Source organism: Lindgomyces ingoldianus (assembly GCF_010093535.1).
Source record: "Lindgomyces ingoldianus strain ATCC 200398 unplaced genomic scaffold BDR25scaffold_28, whole genome shotgun sequence".
Classification (NCBI taxonomy): Eukaryota; Fungi; Ascomycota; class Dothideomycetes; order Pleosporales; family Lindgomycetaceae; genus Lindgomyces; species Lindgomyces ingoldianus.
This window is the reverse complement of record NW_022985189.1, coordinates 854,771-871,077: the sequence shown is the minus strand read 5'-3', so window position 1 is coordinate 871,077 and position 16,307 is coordinate 854,771. Positions and strand designations below refer to the sequence as shown.

At 33.2% G+C, this 16,307-nt stretch overlaps 1 protein-coding gene across 1 annotated transcript; it reads left to right on the top strand.

The window, feature by feature from the left end:
* Window positions 1–3,865: 3,865 nt before the first annotated feature.
* Window positions 3,866–4,734, top strand: BDR25DRAFT_358460 (uncharacterized protein; the record flags this gene model as incomplete). Its single annotated transcript, XM_033695953.1, has 8 exons — window positions 3,866–3,903; window positions 3,934–3,943; window positions 4,000–4,084; window positions 4,117–4,179; window positions 4,235–4,266; window positions 4,383–4,438; window positions 4,495–4,601; window positions 4,661–4,734. 8 exons carry the CDS (start codon window positions 3,866–3,868, stop codon window positions 4,732–4,734), a joined length of 465 nt encoding a protein of 154 aa, XP_033544595.1.
* Window positions 4,735–16,307: the final 11,573 nt, after the last annotated feature.

Here is a 16,307-nt window from a genome sequence, read left to right as displayed (position 1 = left end):
AGTTATGCCTAGTCTAATTACACTGCTTACATTACTTTTAACTTAGCTTACCTTTTTTAGCGTGCACCTACGTCTTTAGCTTCTTCTTATTACTACGCGCTTTAAACTCTTTTAGAGCAGTTAGACAAGCCCTATCTTTAACTATTAAGGTCTCTTTTGCCTAAATCTGCTTTCTTTTATGCAATTTATCTTATATAGCAGCCTTATTTACTGCTTAAAGCTTTATAATTTTATAGCCTACTTTATTATATTAATGCTCTAGATAACTATTATCTACTTTTTATTACTTTACTATATTACCTTTAGCTATTCTTATCTCTCTAAAGCTGTAATAACTGCTCTAGTTAATATCTAGCTTATTATAAAGCCTAACTTATTAAAGTTATACCTGTCTTTATTCTAGATACTGTACTTAGCTTTTATGTTAGCTACTAGGCAAAACTAGCTCTAGATAACCTCTAGATCCTTATAAAGCGCTTTTTTATAATTATACTTATAATTAAACTTTATTATAAACTTAGGGCAGTGCTTAACCTACATACTAGTCTAGTTTAAGCTAACCTGGCCTAGATTGCGCTTTATAGGCAAGGAATTAGCTATATTAGCTATAGCTGCAAGCCTAGAGGGAAATCTACGCGTAATAAGCTTAAGTATGTACTTAATAACTACTTTCTTTTTAAGCTTAGTTAGATTCCTTAATTTAGGCTAGCATTTTGCTTATAAAGGCTGTCTAGCGCGTTAATTGCTTAGTGTTGTGTAAAAGACATTATAGATAGCTGCAGCGCGTTATAAGAAGAGTTTTAAGTCTTATTTAAAAGCCTAAAAAGCAAGCTGTATCTAATGTTCTTTAAAAGATTTAATCTAGTGTTGTTGTTAAAGCATTATGTAGATAGGTAGAGTTTAGTGGGGGCTTGGCAAAAGTGGCTGGCCAACCCGTGTGGCCGGCCAACCCGTTAGGTACGTTACTAGCTAAGAAGAAAATTCTTATATATATAGCTTAATTATATGCTTAATAATAACCTACTTTTTATTATTATCTAGCCTTTATAAGTTAGCTATAATATTAGCTTATAAAAGTTATTTAATGTGTTAGCTGTTTATTATCTTTTAAAAGACTTTATACATAGCTGCAGCATGTTACTTTAAGAGTGTTATATTTTATTTAAAAGCCTAAAGTGTAAGCTATATCTAGCATGCTTTTAGCACACCTAAGTAGTGTTATTAGGAATGCATTAGTGTAGGAAGAGTAGTTTAGTAGGGTCTTAGCAAAAGTAAGTAACTTAGTGTCACAATCCCTAATAGAACTGTAAGCAAATGTCCGAGCACTAAGCTATGGTCTGAGGACTAATGGTGGGAGATGTTCATCTATGAGCAGGTAGTACAGGTCACGTGACAACGGAGCAGGACGGAAAGTCACATGACCCCGGAAGCGTTCAGATAGCATGCGCGCTGCCATGGGAGTGCCTGCTGTGCACGTCGTGCATGCTCGGGCGCGCAACCTTATGTATATAGTCTTGATCCCGACCATCCTTAGGAAGGCTGTGATCAATCTTTATCTTCTTCTTTCTTTACAGGATAGACTAGAGTAGTACAGGAGCTTCCGACAGCACTGCACAATACACTCATACTCTCTCTTTAATAAACATCTTCATCTATTCCTCATCTCTATTAATCACTGCACATCTTACCAACCCTTTTCTCTTATTAGTTTAAAAAAGAGCTAGATTAATGTCTAATTAGCCTATAAAACTTTCTACTACTTGTATAAACCTTCTAGATTTTTAAGGTAAATAAATATATTTTACTAGATTTCTTACTAGATTCTAAATGTTTTAATATAATATTATAATGCTGTGTTATGTTCTTAGTAGGCTAAAGTTTGCCTCTTTATTACTGTTTATAGTTTTAAGGTGTTGCTAAGCTAGAATTAGTGTGTCAGCGTCTGTATTCTAGTACTAGCTAGATATTTGTAGATATTATTAGTAGACGTATATTAGATGCTTGCCTGTGCGCTAAGCGAGACGTCTGATTATGTCATCCGAGCTTCGAAAAGGAAGGCTAATACCTGCTCGTACGGTAGCAAGGGGCAAACCACGAAAGCCACACTCTCCCTGTTAACGCGGAAAGGCGGACTGTACACTCGACTATTTCGCCAACCCTATTACCTCTCGCCACCTAATTATCTCCCCGGCCGGTACCCGGCAGTATTGCCAGGTTAGTATCGTAACACTTGGGTGTGTGAGCGACTTGCCCGTGGTGTACGTTATATAAAGACTATAAATCTTCTAACGTACACTATAAGCAAGTTTCTTACACATCTAAGTTGCTTACTTTTGCTAAGACCTTACTAAACTACTCTGTTTACACTAATACATTCCTAATAACACTACTTAGACATGCTAACGTACTTTACAGGTAAGTTGCTTACACACCTAAGTTACTTACTTTTACTAAGACCCTACTAAACTACTTTTCTTATACTAATGCATTCCTAACAACACTACTTAGACATGCTAAATAGACATTAGATACAGCTTACACTTTAGGCTTTTAAATAAGATGTAACACTTTTAAAATAATATGCTTTAGCTATGTATAGAGTCTCTAAAAAGATAATAATTTACACACTAAGTAACTTTTATAAGCTAATTCTACAGCTAACTTATAAAGGCTAAGTAATATTTAGAAGTAGGTAATTATTAAGCCTATGCTTAAGCTATATACGCAAGGATTTTCCTCTTAGCTAGCAGCTATAGCTAATATAGCTAATTCTTTGCACACTAAGCATAATCTAGGCTATGTTAGTGTAAACTAGCTTAGTATGTTTATAAAGTCTTATCTAACACTTAAAGTAAAGTTTTAAGTATAAGTATAGTTAGTAAATATCTAGCTTATTATAAAGCCTATTTTATTAAAGTTGTACATGTTATTATTCTAAATGCTATTCTTAGCTTATATATTCTTTATAAGGCTAAACTTGCTTTAAATTACTTTAAGATTTTTATAAAAAGCTTTTTTCTAGTTATACTTACACTTAAACTTTACTTTAAGCTCTAGATAATGCTTTATAAACACACTAAGCTAGTTTATGCTAGTGTAGCCTAAATTATACTTAGCGTGTAAAGAATTAGCTATATTAGCTATAGTTACTAGCTAATAAGAAAATCCTTACATATATAGCTTAAGTATATGCTTAATAACTACTTACTTTTTATTATTATCTAGCCTTTGTAAGTTAGCTGTAGAATTAGCTTATAAAAGTTATCTAGCATGTTAGTTATTTATTCTTTTTTAAAAGCCCTTATACATAGCTGTAGCATGTTGCTTTAAGAGTGTTATGTCTTATCTAAAAGCTTAAAGTGTAAGCTATATCTAATATTTTTAGCGCATCTAAGTAGTGTTGTTAGAAATGCATTAGTATTAAAAAAGTAGTTTAGTAGGGTCTTAGTAAAAGTAAGTAACTTAGGTCTGTAAGCAACTTGCCTATAGCGTGTGTTAGTAGTTTTTATAAAACTAAAGTAAATTATAGTATAGTACTTTACATAGCTAGTATGTTGCTTTATTTATTTATACTTTTAATTTCTAAGTGGTAAGTTTTATTAATGTTTATTTTAATATAAGGATTTTTTTAGTATATACTATAGAGAAAAGCATTTATATGAGTTACTATGTTTATTCTATCTTTTATAAATTATACCGCTTTTAAAAGTATATTTTATATACTTATCTTCTAGCATTTAAGGTTATAGTAGTGTAAGGTGTAGTCTTAACTTTGATAGTTTCTTCTATACTTTTAGCACAGCTTTTATTTTATTTTAGTAAAGTTATTTGTTATAGTGTGTGTGCGGGTGCGTCAAATCATTTAATGTGTCAATACCACACCTCGATCGCAAAGAGGGCTATGTGATTTGTCTCTGCTGGAGCCTCTGTGAGACGCCTGCAAGTCTGCGCAGGTTGAAAATGTTAGGACAGCAGATTCGTGACGAGGTCCTTCCATAGGCGCCGAAGGCGCACATTGAACAGGTGGTGTCAGACCATTTAAATGCAGCTTTCTTTCTTCTACCAGCCCGTGAGAGCGTATTGGGTCCCTCCACGCCGCCCGTTCGACGGGGCTAGGTAGCAGATATTTTCAGATCCTCGAGAAAGAAGGCATTATAAAGATAGATTTCATGCGCCAAGGTGGGCCTAAAATTGCTTTGCGTTTTCCATGCTAGAGGTAGAGAGTGATTCATAGGCAGAGTCAATCGGGTAGCCAGTTTAGTGCAAGTGGACCACTTGGACTATTCTTCATGCTTCTCTGCACCTTCCTCTAACAATTCCCAAATATAATGCTATCAACATAACATTCCCCCAAGAGATGAAAATGAACATCTTGAGGACAGAGCACGAATGATATAGCTGCGTGGATGAGAGAAGCCACAATATCCACTATCCACTAGTCTCATTGCTCGTTAGCTGATGCGAATGTATCCATTATTTGTCCTGAGGGCTGAGCATCGACGTCGCTAAGCTTCCTTCTCGCCTCTTTCCCCTTTTCATCGCCTTAATTCTCGAACACTACCTAACGCCTCTGCGAAAGCGGCTCACACTTTCTACACCTCGTGTCCCTTAGCCTTTTTCATCTCGCCTTACACATTGGGCAGCATTCCCGATTTCCGAGTTTTCGTACCTTTTACTGCTATAGGCTGTGATGCCGTTACCCGTTTTTCTCGCTTGGTGCACAGGCTCACCTGATGCACACTTTTTGTAAAACTCCTACAAATAAAATTAAGTTTGCTCTACTAATTTAGACCTAATTAAAGAGGCGCTATCAGCTTTAAAATCCTTAACGCCTAGAGAAAAAGTTAATATTGCATAGACTGCAAAAAAGCGTAGTGTTAAATAATCTACACTGTTAAAAAGGTAGCGCAGGGTATAGGGCTCCTGTGCAGCCTAATATAAGAACTAGTAACTTCTTAACAACTATTAGGTGCTAGAGCTTGTACAATATGTTAATAAGCTCTATAAGTAAGAGTTACTACTTATAAGAAGCATGCTACGCAACTTTGCTACTAAAATAAGCAGCAAGCAGACAGACAGCTCTTAGCCTAATAGGTTTCTTAAGCGCTACTAACTTAACCTAGTATTAAAGTAAACAACTAGTATAGATAAAGATAAAAAGTAAGGTAATTCTACTTTTAAGTACACGCTTTATTTTAAGCTCTTAAAGTGAAAAATTAATTAGTATAATATTAATAAAAAAGGCTTTCTTAGTAAAGTGCTATTAAAAATAAAGCAGGTCTTCTCTTAATAAAGGTATTAAAAAAGAAGGAACTAAGCAGATTATTTAAGATAGTAATTACAAGTAAATTACAACAATTGCTATTATCTACGCTAATAGATTGTCTCTATCTCTAGACTTTATCTACTATGCTATTACAGGCAACATTTAAGACTTATAGCTGCAGGATTTTAATTTTATAATATATAAGGCCTTCTTTGCTTTATCTTTTAGTAGATAGATAAATAATAACTTTAGGCTATAATAGTTAAAAACTATTTTTAATTAAAAGACTAAAGTAAAGGCTTAATAGCAGTACTAACTGCTTATTTTTAATAGCTGTAGGTTCTACATTAACATAAGCTTTATTAAGTACTATAATAATAATAAAATCTTCTTAGCAGTTTATTTTTTTCATCGTACTTATATATTATAGCTGCTTAATATTACTTTATTCTAGCCTCTCTTACAGGCCTACTTATATAAAGTAGGGTAATATATAGAGGATTCCTAGGCTATTTTAGCAATTATAAGGCAAGATTTCTTCTGTATGTTCTAGGCTACTTAAGAGAACGCTTTTATAGCTAAAAATATCCTCTCTAGCTTTAAAGCTTACAGCCTTTATTTTTTCTAGCCTAATGTTATTTTTAATTATTTTAGTAACTTTAAGGCTAAAAGACTTTTATTTAGTGAAAGTTTAAAGTTAGTCCTTATAACGTACTTTATAGGCGAGTTGCTTACACACCTAAGTTGCTTACTTTTGCTAAGACCTTACTACACTACTCTTTCTACACTAATGCATTCCTAATAACACTACTTAAATGTGTTAAAAGAATGTTAGATGCAGCTTACGCTCTAAGCTTTTAAATAAAACATAACACTTTTTAACTAACACGCTGCAGCTATCTATAGGGTTTTTTAAAAGATAATAAGCAACTAACACACTAAATGTAAAGATGGGATGGTAAATAGCACGGATAGCACTGAGAGCAAGCTTTCGGAGAAAGATAGGAGTGTATTGTAAGAGAGACGAATCGCTGCCAAGCTTCGCTTGTCAGGATTCATGCTTATATACGAAGCACAGGTCATACGACCTCCAAACAGGTCAGGTGAGGCCATACTGGCCCGTTCTGGGACATCCGGCCTTACACTAAACAACTTTTTTAAGCTAATTATATAGCTAACTTATAGAAGCTAGATAATAATAAAGAGTAGGTAATTATTTAGCACATACTTAAGCTAAATATGTAAGGATTTCCCCCCTAGCTAGCAGCTATAGCTAATATAGCTAATTCTTTACATGCTAAGTATAATATAAGCTATATTAGCATAAACTAGCTTAATATATTTATTAAGTGTTACTTAAGGCTTAAAGTAAAGTTTAAGTGTAAGTATAACTATAAAAAAGCTTTTTATAAAAATTTTATAGTAATTTAAAGCTAGTTTAACTTTATAGAAAATATTAAAGCTAAGTATAGCATTTAGAATAATAACATGTACAACTTTAATAAAACAGAGTTTATAATAAGCTAGATATCTACTAGAGCAGTTATTATAGGTTTAGAGAGACAAGGACAGCTAAAAGTAGTCTAGCTAGGTAACTAGAAGTAGACAACAGCTATCTAGGGCATTAATACTATAGAGTAGGCTATTTTACTCTTTATTATTTTCTAAGGTAGTAACTACTTTTTAAACTAGTATAAAAAGAAAAATCTACTTTAAAATTAAGTTATTATAATCTTTAAGCACAGCTAGACTACTAATTAGCTTAGTCTAGACTAGTTAAAGCACTTTAACGCGCATATAAAGAAGTGTACTGTTAGCAGCTACTGTCTACTAGTTATTAACAGCTATAAGAGCTATAACTTACTTTATTTCTAGTTGTCAGATTTGCGCACCTACTGTCAAGACAGGAGGAACGCTTGACGAAAGCTGCTACATAGTACAAGCAATAAGCTCGAACAGTATGTTGCTGCAAATTGCAGCATGTTGCAGCAGTTTGCAGCAAATTGCAGAAAATTGCAGCATTTTGCAAGCTAGTCGCGCATAGGGCAAGTGCGCAAGGGACTTAGATTGGCAAAACAAAAAGCTAAGTAACACAAGTAGAGCAGAAAAAAGGATTAATAAATAAACATAATTAACATAATTAATTAATTATCCTATACATTATATCTAAACCTATTATTTATCTTAGGAAGCCTAGAAACAGTGCTTTAATCTAATAATTAAGAGTCTCAGTGCCTCCATTGATACAAAATGGCCACCCAGCCTCCTTAAGACGCGACAGTCGTCCTTCGAGACCACACCGACTACAGAGCCTGGATGATGCAGCTGCAATTGAGATGTGTAGCGCACAGCATCTGGCCGCAAGTGGATCCTAAGTTGACCATCTAAATGATCTCTAAACTAAGAGCTCTAGAGATGCCGCTAATAGCTAAGTTTTCACTAGCCTCTAACGTTAAAACGCCTACGCATATAAACAAGCTATTAATAAGCAGTGTTAGAGCCTTTAAAGAAGCTATTAAATACTATAAGATTAAGGCTAACAAGTACAAGAGTAACAGACATAATTATAAAAGAGAGTAATTAAGCTTCTAATAGATTATTGTCTTTATCTAGTTAACAGTTAGCCTGCATCTGCAGTGTACATGCTGTTCCCTAGATTAACTACTTAGACAGTAGATTACAAACCTTAAAGCTACAGTAAGTGTTAATAACTAATTTAAATAAGAACGTGCGCGCAACTAATATAATGCATCCTTAAAGCTACTAAGAAACGCAAGCATATAGGACCTGTAGCTAGCAGAGTATAATTACGCTGCCACAGAAGCAGAGACACAAAATGTTCTAGAAATAATGCAGTTTAATGCTGTAGCAAAGGACTTTCTAACTACTATAAATAAAGTTGCCCCTTATTAGTCTATAACCTTTTAGAAAAGCAGATAGTTTACACTAAATATAAATTAAAAAGAAATAATAAAGCGCTTTTAAAAACATATAATGTTAAATTATCTAATACATATAAAAAAGCATAAAGCTGCCTTTACAACAGATAACTTATTATACCTTACTAAAAGTAGAAAGACTACCTAGGGCACAAACAGAGACGCCTATAGTGCAGAAGTTGCAATGTTAAGAAAACAAGGTAGACCTTAACATTAACATTATTAAAAAAATAATAGGAAGTTATTTTTAAGCTAGAAACCTACTAAAACAAGAGGCACTAAATGTCCTACATGCAGACATATCTATGTACTAAAGGACTACTTCTATGTCTATCTAGACAGAGCACTAGACTAGTAGATGCTAAATAAAAGAGTTAAAGAGCTTGTAGCATTAAAGCGTAAGCACAACTTAGAATTTTAAGGCCTACTAAGAGGGCAGCGTAGACATAATTTAAAGATACTAATCTTAAAAAGTTTACATACACCTATACTAGAAATACAAGAAGACTAACTTAAAAGCTAGAAAGTATTAAGAGTTAAGGTAGCTGCATTACTAGCTATAGTTAATTTAAACTAGAACAGATATCTGCTAAGAGAATTATTTATCCTTAACTTAGGCTTAACATGCTACATTATAAACAATCTTAATTAGATCTATAACTATTATTTACTAACACTAGAAGACTTTATCTAGTCTAGAAACTCTTATATATAGATTTAAAGCTACAGATTAATTTGTTAGATTGAAGCACTGTTTCTAGGCTTCCTAAGATGAATGATGGGTTTGGATATAATGTATGGGATGATTGATTAATTGTATTGTTGTGTTTATTTATTAATCCTTTTTCTGCTCTACTCGTGTTGCTCGGCTTTTTGTTCTGCCGATCCGAGTCCCTCGCGCACTAGCCCTATGCGCGACCAGCTTGCAACATGCTGCAATTTGCTGCAATTTGCTGCAACATGCTGCAAAATGCTGCAATTTGCGGCAACATACTGTTTGAGCTTATTGCTCGTACTATGTAGCAGCTTTCGTCAAACGTTCCTCCTGTCTTGACAGTAGGTGCGCATATCTGACACACCCCCTTAGCTTGGACATGCTTTAAGCTGGTCCCTAATTGCGCAACCTTAGTATGCTTCCAGGGCTTCCATTCTTGCTTCAATCTCTTCCATATCTGCTTCCTGACTAACTATCCTCTCCCTAACATCAACTAGCCGAATTTGCTGAAGAAAGCTTAGCCATTTGCTGGCTAGAAGCGCTTTAGTAAGTCTGTCCGCAAGCATCTTGCTAGAGGGGACATAGACAACCTTAATTATTTGTTAAGAGACTTCCTGTTAGAGCTAGTAGTTATAAATGTTAACATGTTAGAGCTTAGTTTAAAGTTAAAATATCTCTTTATTTACTAGTTAGATTGTCTGCTTGTTGTTGTACTAGATTATAATAGTTAAATTAGGCAGCTTAACCTACAGTTTGTTAAAGAGCATTCTTGTAAACATAGCTTCCTTAGCAACTTAGAATAGTGCAAGTAATTCTGCTTCTGTTGTTAATGTTGTAACTGTATCTTGTTTATTTACTTGCTATGCAATCTATCTGCTAAATAGTTAAATAACATAGCCCTAAAAGCTCTTTCTATTTAGTGTATTATTTATAAATAACGCATTGCTTGCTACTATAAGGTAGTCTTCTTCTTCTAATTAGAGTGCGTACGTCTGTGTCGCATGTAGGTACAGGATGACTTGATTAGCTGCATCCTAATGGTTAGATGCGGGATTTGTGAGAAACTGTGCGAGGCGTGATGTGGCAAAGGCAATGTCTAGTCTTATAGTAACTGCTGCAAAGAGCAGAGATCTAATCTTCTGCTAATATTAATTTACTTCTAATAGAGTTGCAAAACTAGATTGCAGCATAAGTTTAATCCTACTTATAGGTGTAGTGTGCTGCAGGTCTTTTTTATTAGCTAGCCTAGCTATCTTGTTAATATATAATGCCTGTAACAGCTAAATTATTTATTGCTGTTAATCTCTAATAATCTTAACTTCTAGGAACTATTATAGGTCCTTGCCTTCTATTAGGGTATACTTCTCTTGTAACTAGTCTACTACACGCTGTGCATCTGCTTTAGAGCCTTTTTTGTACACAATAATAAAGTTATCTATGTAGAAAAAAACAAATATTCTAGCTTTAGTTATGTAGTAGGGTTTATGTAGAACAGCTAAGAACCTAAGGCCTTTAAAAGTTATTATAAAATAGTGTTGCTAGAGTAGAGAAGAAATTTATAGGCTATATAGTGCTTTTTAAAGCTTTAGTATTGTACCTAGTTTCTAATAGCCTCTTAGCATCTGCATGTAGATATTGCAGTTAATTGCTGCATGTATAAACGTGTTAGTTATGTTGTATTATTTAAGCTCTAGGTTAAAGCGTGCAGATATTGCTATTAGCATTTAAAATAAGCGTTCTGCTAAGGTAGCAGCATAGGTATCTTGTGTAGTAATGTTTCTCTATTAATTGCTGTAGACTACTAGTTGCGCCTTACATCTTTGCAATTTATAGTGCTTGTTAAGCTTATAGGTGTACACCTACATATAATCTAGAATCTACTATCTAGCTGCCTTAATTAGCTTTGTCTAGACCTCTGTCTAGAATTTTATTGTCTAATAACTGTCTAGGTGTGTTCTTTCTACTGCCTTAAACATTTTATATAGAGGGTGCTCCTCTAGTTGCTTTTAGGTTAATAGTAGAGGTAGCAGCTAGCTTCTATAAGGTGTCTTTCTTTTAAATAGCATTTTTATTAATGCTACTTTATTTAGCGTTTTACTGCTATGCTTTCTTACACTTCTAGATCTTATGCTAGCTATAAAGGCTGCAGCCTATAGTACAGTTTTTAATAACTCTATTTAGCTTAGCTTTAGTGCTGCTCTAGCTATTAACTGCATAAGTAATGCTGCAGGTAGCAGAGTGTTTTAAGGAGATAGATAGTTATCTCTAATCTTTTTTTCTTAATAGTAGCCTAGTAGGTCTACTTTATTAAAATTTAATGTATTATTTGCAGTGTTGTTTTTATAGAATAACTTTATTTTTAGCTAATAACTAGGTGTTAGAAGCTTAATTATTTTAATGTATATAGTAATTTCTTTTACTGTGTTATGTATAAGGTTATCTATTAGGTCTTTAAGCTTACTACTAAAGATTAAGTGTTTGTTAAAAATAACATTATGTGTATAAATTACTTTTGCTAGCAGTAGTATCTATACGCAGTAGATGTTTAATAATTAGTACCTAACTAGATATCTAATCTACACCTTTAGGTCTAGCCTCTATAGCCTAGATTTGTTCTAATGTGTGTTATTAGTTATTATAAATGCTTTGTAGCTATAAGCTCTTAGATGTGTAAAGCTTAGCTTTTAAATTAACATAACAACTTTATTATTTAAAGCTGCTTATGTAAAGAAGATCTTGTATAGTGTCTTTTAGTTATTAGCATAGTTTAGCGTCTAATTGTATAGGTATACACTGGCTCTAGTAATGTATGGCTATATGTCCTATAGTAGGTTAGCATCTAGTTGCATAGCCTGTAACTTCTCCTTATTTACACTCTTTAAGCGTTTAGCTCCTCTGTTCTAGGCTTATGTATCTAGTGCTAAAGGCTTAACAGTTATTCTATGCAATGCTAGCTAGTGTTCTACCTCTAGTTTTACTATTATAATCTTGTTATTAGCTTTAATAACTTTTATAGTAATGTTATAATAGTTCTTTAGAAAGAGAATAAAAATTATAAAAGCTTTAATAATTAATTTAGCAGGCTTATTATCCTTAAAGTAAAGGTCCTACTAAAGGCTAGAATACTTGTTAGTAATTAGCATTTAACTCTGCTTTTTTATAATGCTCTGTGCTTTATATGCATAGAAATTAATTAATAGTCTTTTACTAGGTCTACTGTTGCTAATTTGTAGTGCATAGCTAATTTATTATTATATCTTAGCTCTGCTACATAAGTTACATTAGACTGTTATAATTTCTTTAATTTACACCCCCTTAGCTTGCTATATAAAGTGTTAAAGTGTAGCTAGTCTAAGGTGTTCTAGACGCTTATGCTATAGCTTTACTAATACCTTTTATAGACTATGTTTAGTTCTTGTGTTAATTATGTGTGTATAATATAAGCCCTTTTATAGTAGATAGTACTCTAACACCTATTAGCTATAGATCTTTATAAAATCTTTAATTATTATCCTGTCTAAGGCCTTTAAAGCAGTTAGCTCTGCTTGTGTGTCCTACTAGATTCCTTTCTGTTGCAGTAGGCAGAACAAGACTAGGTTGCACAGCAGGTCTAGGCACAGTGCAGCGTTATAAAGTATAAGACTATATGCTTAACTATGTGTTCTATGCTTACTTTTTAGGCTTAGTGTAATTAATTTGTAGCCTAAAATCTATATGTAAGAGTTTTTAGACTAAATAAAGTCTCTTAGTGTTAGTAAATAATAGTTATAGATCTAATTAAAATTATTTATAATATAGCATGTTAAGCCTAAGTTAAGGATAAATAATTCTCTTAGCAGATATTTGTTTTAGTTTAAATTAACTATAGCTAGCAATGCAGCTGCCTTAACTCTTAATACTTCCTAGCTTTTAAGTTAGTCTTCTTGTATCTCTAGCACAAGTGTATATAAACTCTTTAGAATTAGTATTCTTAAATTATGTCTACGCTGCCCTCTTAGTAGGCCTTAAAATTCTAAGTTATGCTTACGCTTTAATGCTATAAGCTTTTTAACTCTCTTATTTAGCATCTACTAGTCTAGTGCTCTGTCTAGATAGACATAGAAGCAGTCCTTTAGTGCATAAATGTGTCTGTATGCAGGATATTTAGTGCCTTTTATTTTAGTAGGTTTCTAGCTTAAAAATAACTTTTTATTATCTTCTTAATAATGTTAATGTTAAGGTCTACTCTATTTTCTTAATGTTGCAACTTCTGCACTATAGGCGTCTTTATTTATGCCCTAGGTAGTTTTCTTACTTTTAGCAAAGTATAACAAGTTATCTATTATAAAGGCAGCTTTATGCTTTCTTATACATATTAAATAATTTAACATTATATGTTTTTAAAAGCACTTTATTATTTCTTTTTAATTTATGTTTAGTGCAAACTGTCTACTTTTCTAAAAGGTTATAGACTAATAAGGGGCAACTTTATTTATAGTAGTTAGAAAGTCCTTTACTACAGCATTAAACTGCGTTGTTTCTAGAACATTTTGTGTCTCTGCTTCTATAGCAGCGTAATCATACTCTGCTAGCTACAGGTCCTATATGCTTACGTTTTTTAGCAGCTTTAGAGATGCATTATATTAGTTGCGCACATGTTCTTGTTTAAATTAGTTGTTAACACCTACTATAGCTTTAAGGTTTATAATCCACTATCTAAGTAGTTAATCTAGGGAACAGCATGTACACTGCAGATGCAGGCTAACTGTTAACTAGATAAAGACAATAATCTGTTAGAAGCTTAATTGCTCTCTTTTATAATTATGTCTGTTACTCTTATACTTGTTAGCCTTAATCTTATAGTATTTAATAGCTTCTTTAAAGGCTCTAACACTGCTTGTTAATAGCTTGTTTAGGTGCGTAGGCGTTTTAACGTTAGAGGCTGGTAAAAACTCAGCTATTAGCGGCATCTTTAGAGCTCTTAGTTTAGAGATTATTTAGATGGTTAACTTAGGATCTACTTGCGGCCAGATGCTGTGCGCTACACATCTCAATTGCAGCTGCATCATCCAGGCTCTGTAGTCGGTGTGGTCTCGAAGGACGACTGTCGCGTCTCGAGGAGGCTGGGTGGCCATTTTGTATTAATAGAGGCACTAAGACTCTTAATTGTTAGATTAAAGCACTGTTTCTAGGCTTCCTAAGATAAATAATAGGTTTAGATATAATGTATAGGATAATTAATTAATTGTATTATTGTGTTTATTTATTAATCCTTTTTCTGCTCTACTTGTGTTGCTCGGCTTTTTGTTCTGCCAATCCGAGTCCCTCGCGCACTAGCCCTATGCGCGACCAGCTTGCAACATGCTGCAATTTGCTGCAAAATGCAGCAATTTGCAGCAACATACTGTTCGAGCTTATTGCTCGTACTATGTAGCAGCTTTCGTCAAACGTTCCTCCTGTCTTGACAGTAGGTGCGCATATCTGACATAATTACACTAAGCTTAAAAAGTAAGCATAGAACACATAGTTAAGCATACAGTCTTGTACTTTATAACGCTGCACTGTGCCTAGACCTGCTGTGCAACCTAGTCTTGTTCTGCCTACTATAACAGAAAGGAATCTAGTAGGACACACAAGCAGAGCTAACTACTTTAAAGGCTCTAAATAGGATAATAATTAGAGATCTTATAAAGATCTATAGCTAATAGGTGTTAGAGTACTATCTACTATAAGAGAGCTTATATTATACACACATAATTAACACAAGAACTAAATGTAGTCTATAAAAGGCATTAGTAGAGCTATAGCATAAGTGTCTAGGACACCCTAAACTAGCTACACTTTAACACTTTATACAGTAAGCTAAGGGGGTGCAAATTAAAGAAATTATAATAGTCTAATGTAACTTATGTAGTAGAGCTAAAATATAATAATAAATTAGCTACACACTATAAATTAGCAACAGCAGACCTAGCAAAAGACTATTAATTAATTTCTATGCATATAAAGCATAAAGCATTATAAAAAAGCAAAGTTAAATGCTAATTACTAATAAGTATTCTAGCCTGTAGTAGGACCTTTACTTTAAGGATAATAAGCCTACTAAATTAATTATTAAAGCTCTTATAATTTTTATCCTCTTTCTAAAGAACTCTTATAACATTACTATAAAAGTTATTAAAGCTAACAACAAGATTATAATAGTAAAACTAGAGGTAGAACACTAGCTAGCATTACATAGAATAACTGTTAAGCCTTTAGCACTAGATACACAAGCCTAGAACAGAGGAGCTAAACGCTTAGGGGGTGTAAATAAGAAGAAGTCACAGGCTATGCAACTAGATGCTAACCTACTATAGGACATATAGCTATACATCACTAGAGCAGGCGTATACCTATATAATTAGACACTAAACTATGCTAACAACTAGAAGACACTATACAAGATCTTCTTTACATAAGTAGCTCTAAATAATAGAGTTATTATGTTAATCTAAAAGCTAAGCTTTACACATCTAAAAGCCTATAGCTGTAAAGCATTTATAATAACTAATAACACACATTAGAATAAATCTAAGCTATAAAGGCTAAACTTAAAGGCGTAGATTAGATATCTAGTTAAGTACTAATTATTAAACATCTACTATGTATAGATACTACTGCTAGTAAAAGTAATCTGTACACATAACATTATCTTTAACAAACACTTAATTTTTAGTAGTAAGCCTAAAGACCTAATAGATAACTTTATATATAACATAGTAAAGAAAATTACTACATATATTAGAATAATTAAGCTTCTAACACCTAGTTATTAGCTAAAGACAGAGTTATTTTATAAAGACAACACTACAGATAATATATTAAATTTTAACAAAGTAGACCTACTAGGCTACTATTAAGGAAGGAAGATTAGAGATAACTATCTATTTCCTCTAAATACTCTGCTACCTGCAGCATTGCTTATGCAGTTAATAGCTAGAGCAGCACTAAAGCTAAGCTAAATAGAGTTGTTAAAGACTATACTATAAGCTGCAGCTTTTACAGCTAGCATAAGATTTAGAAGTGTAGGAAAGCATAGCAGTAAAACGCTAGATAAAGCAGCATTAATAAGAATGCTATTTAAAAGAAAGACACCTTATAAAAGCTAGCTGCTACCTCTGCTATTAACCTAAAAGTAACTAGAGGAGCACTCTTTACATAAGATGTTTAAGGCAGCAGAAAGAACGCACCTAGACAGTTATTAGATAATAAAATTCTAAACAGAGGTCTAGACAAAGCTAATTAAGGCAGCTAGACAGCAGATCCTAGTGTCAGATATGCGCACCTACTGTCAAGACAGGAGGAACGTTTGACGAAAGCTGCTACATAGTACGAGCAATAAGCTCGAACAGTATGTTGCTGCAAA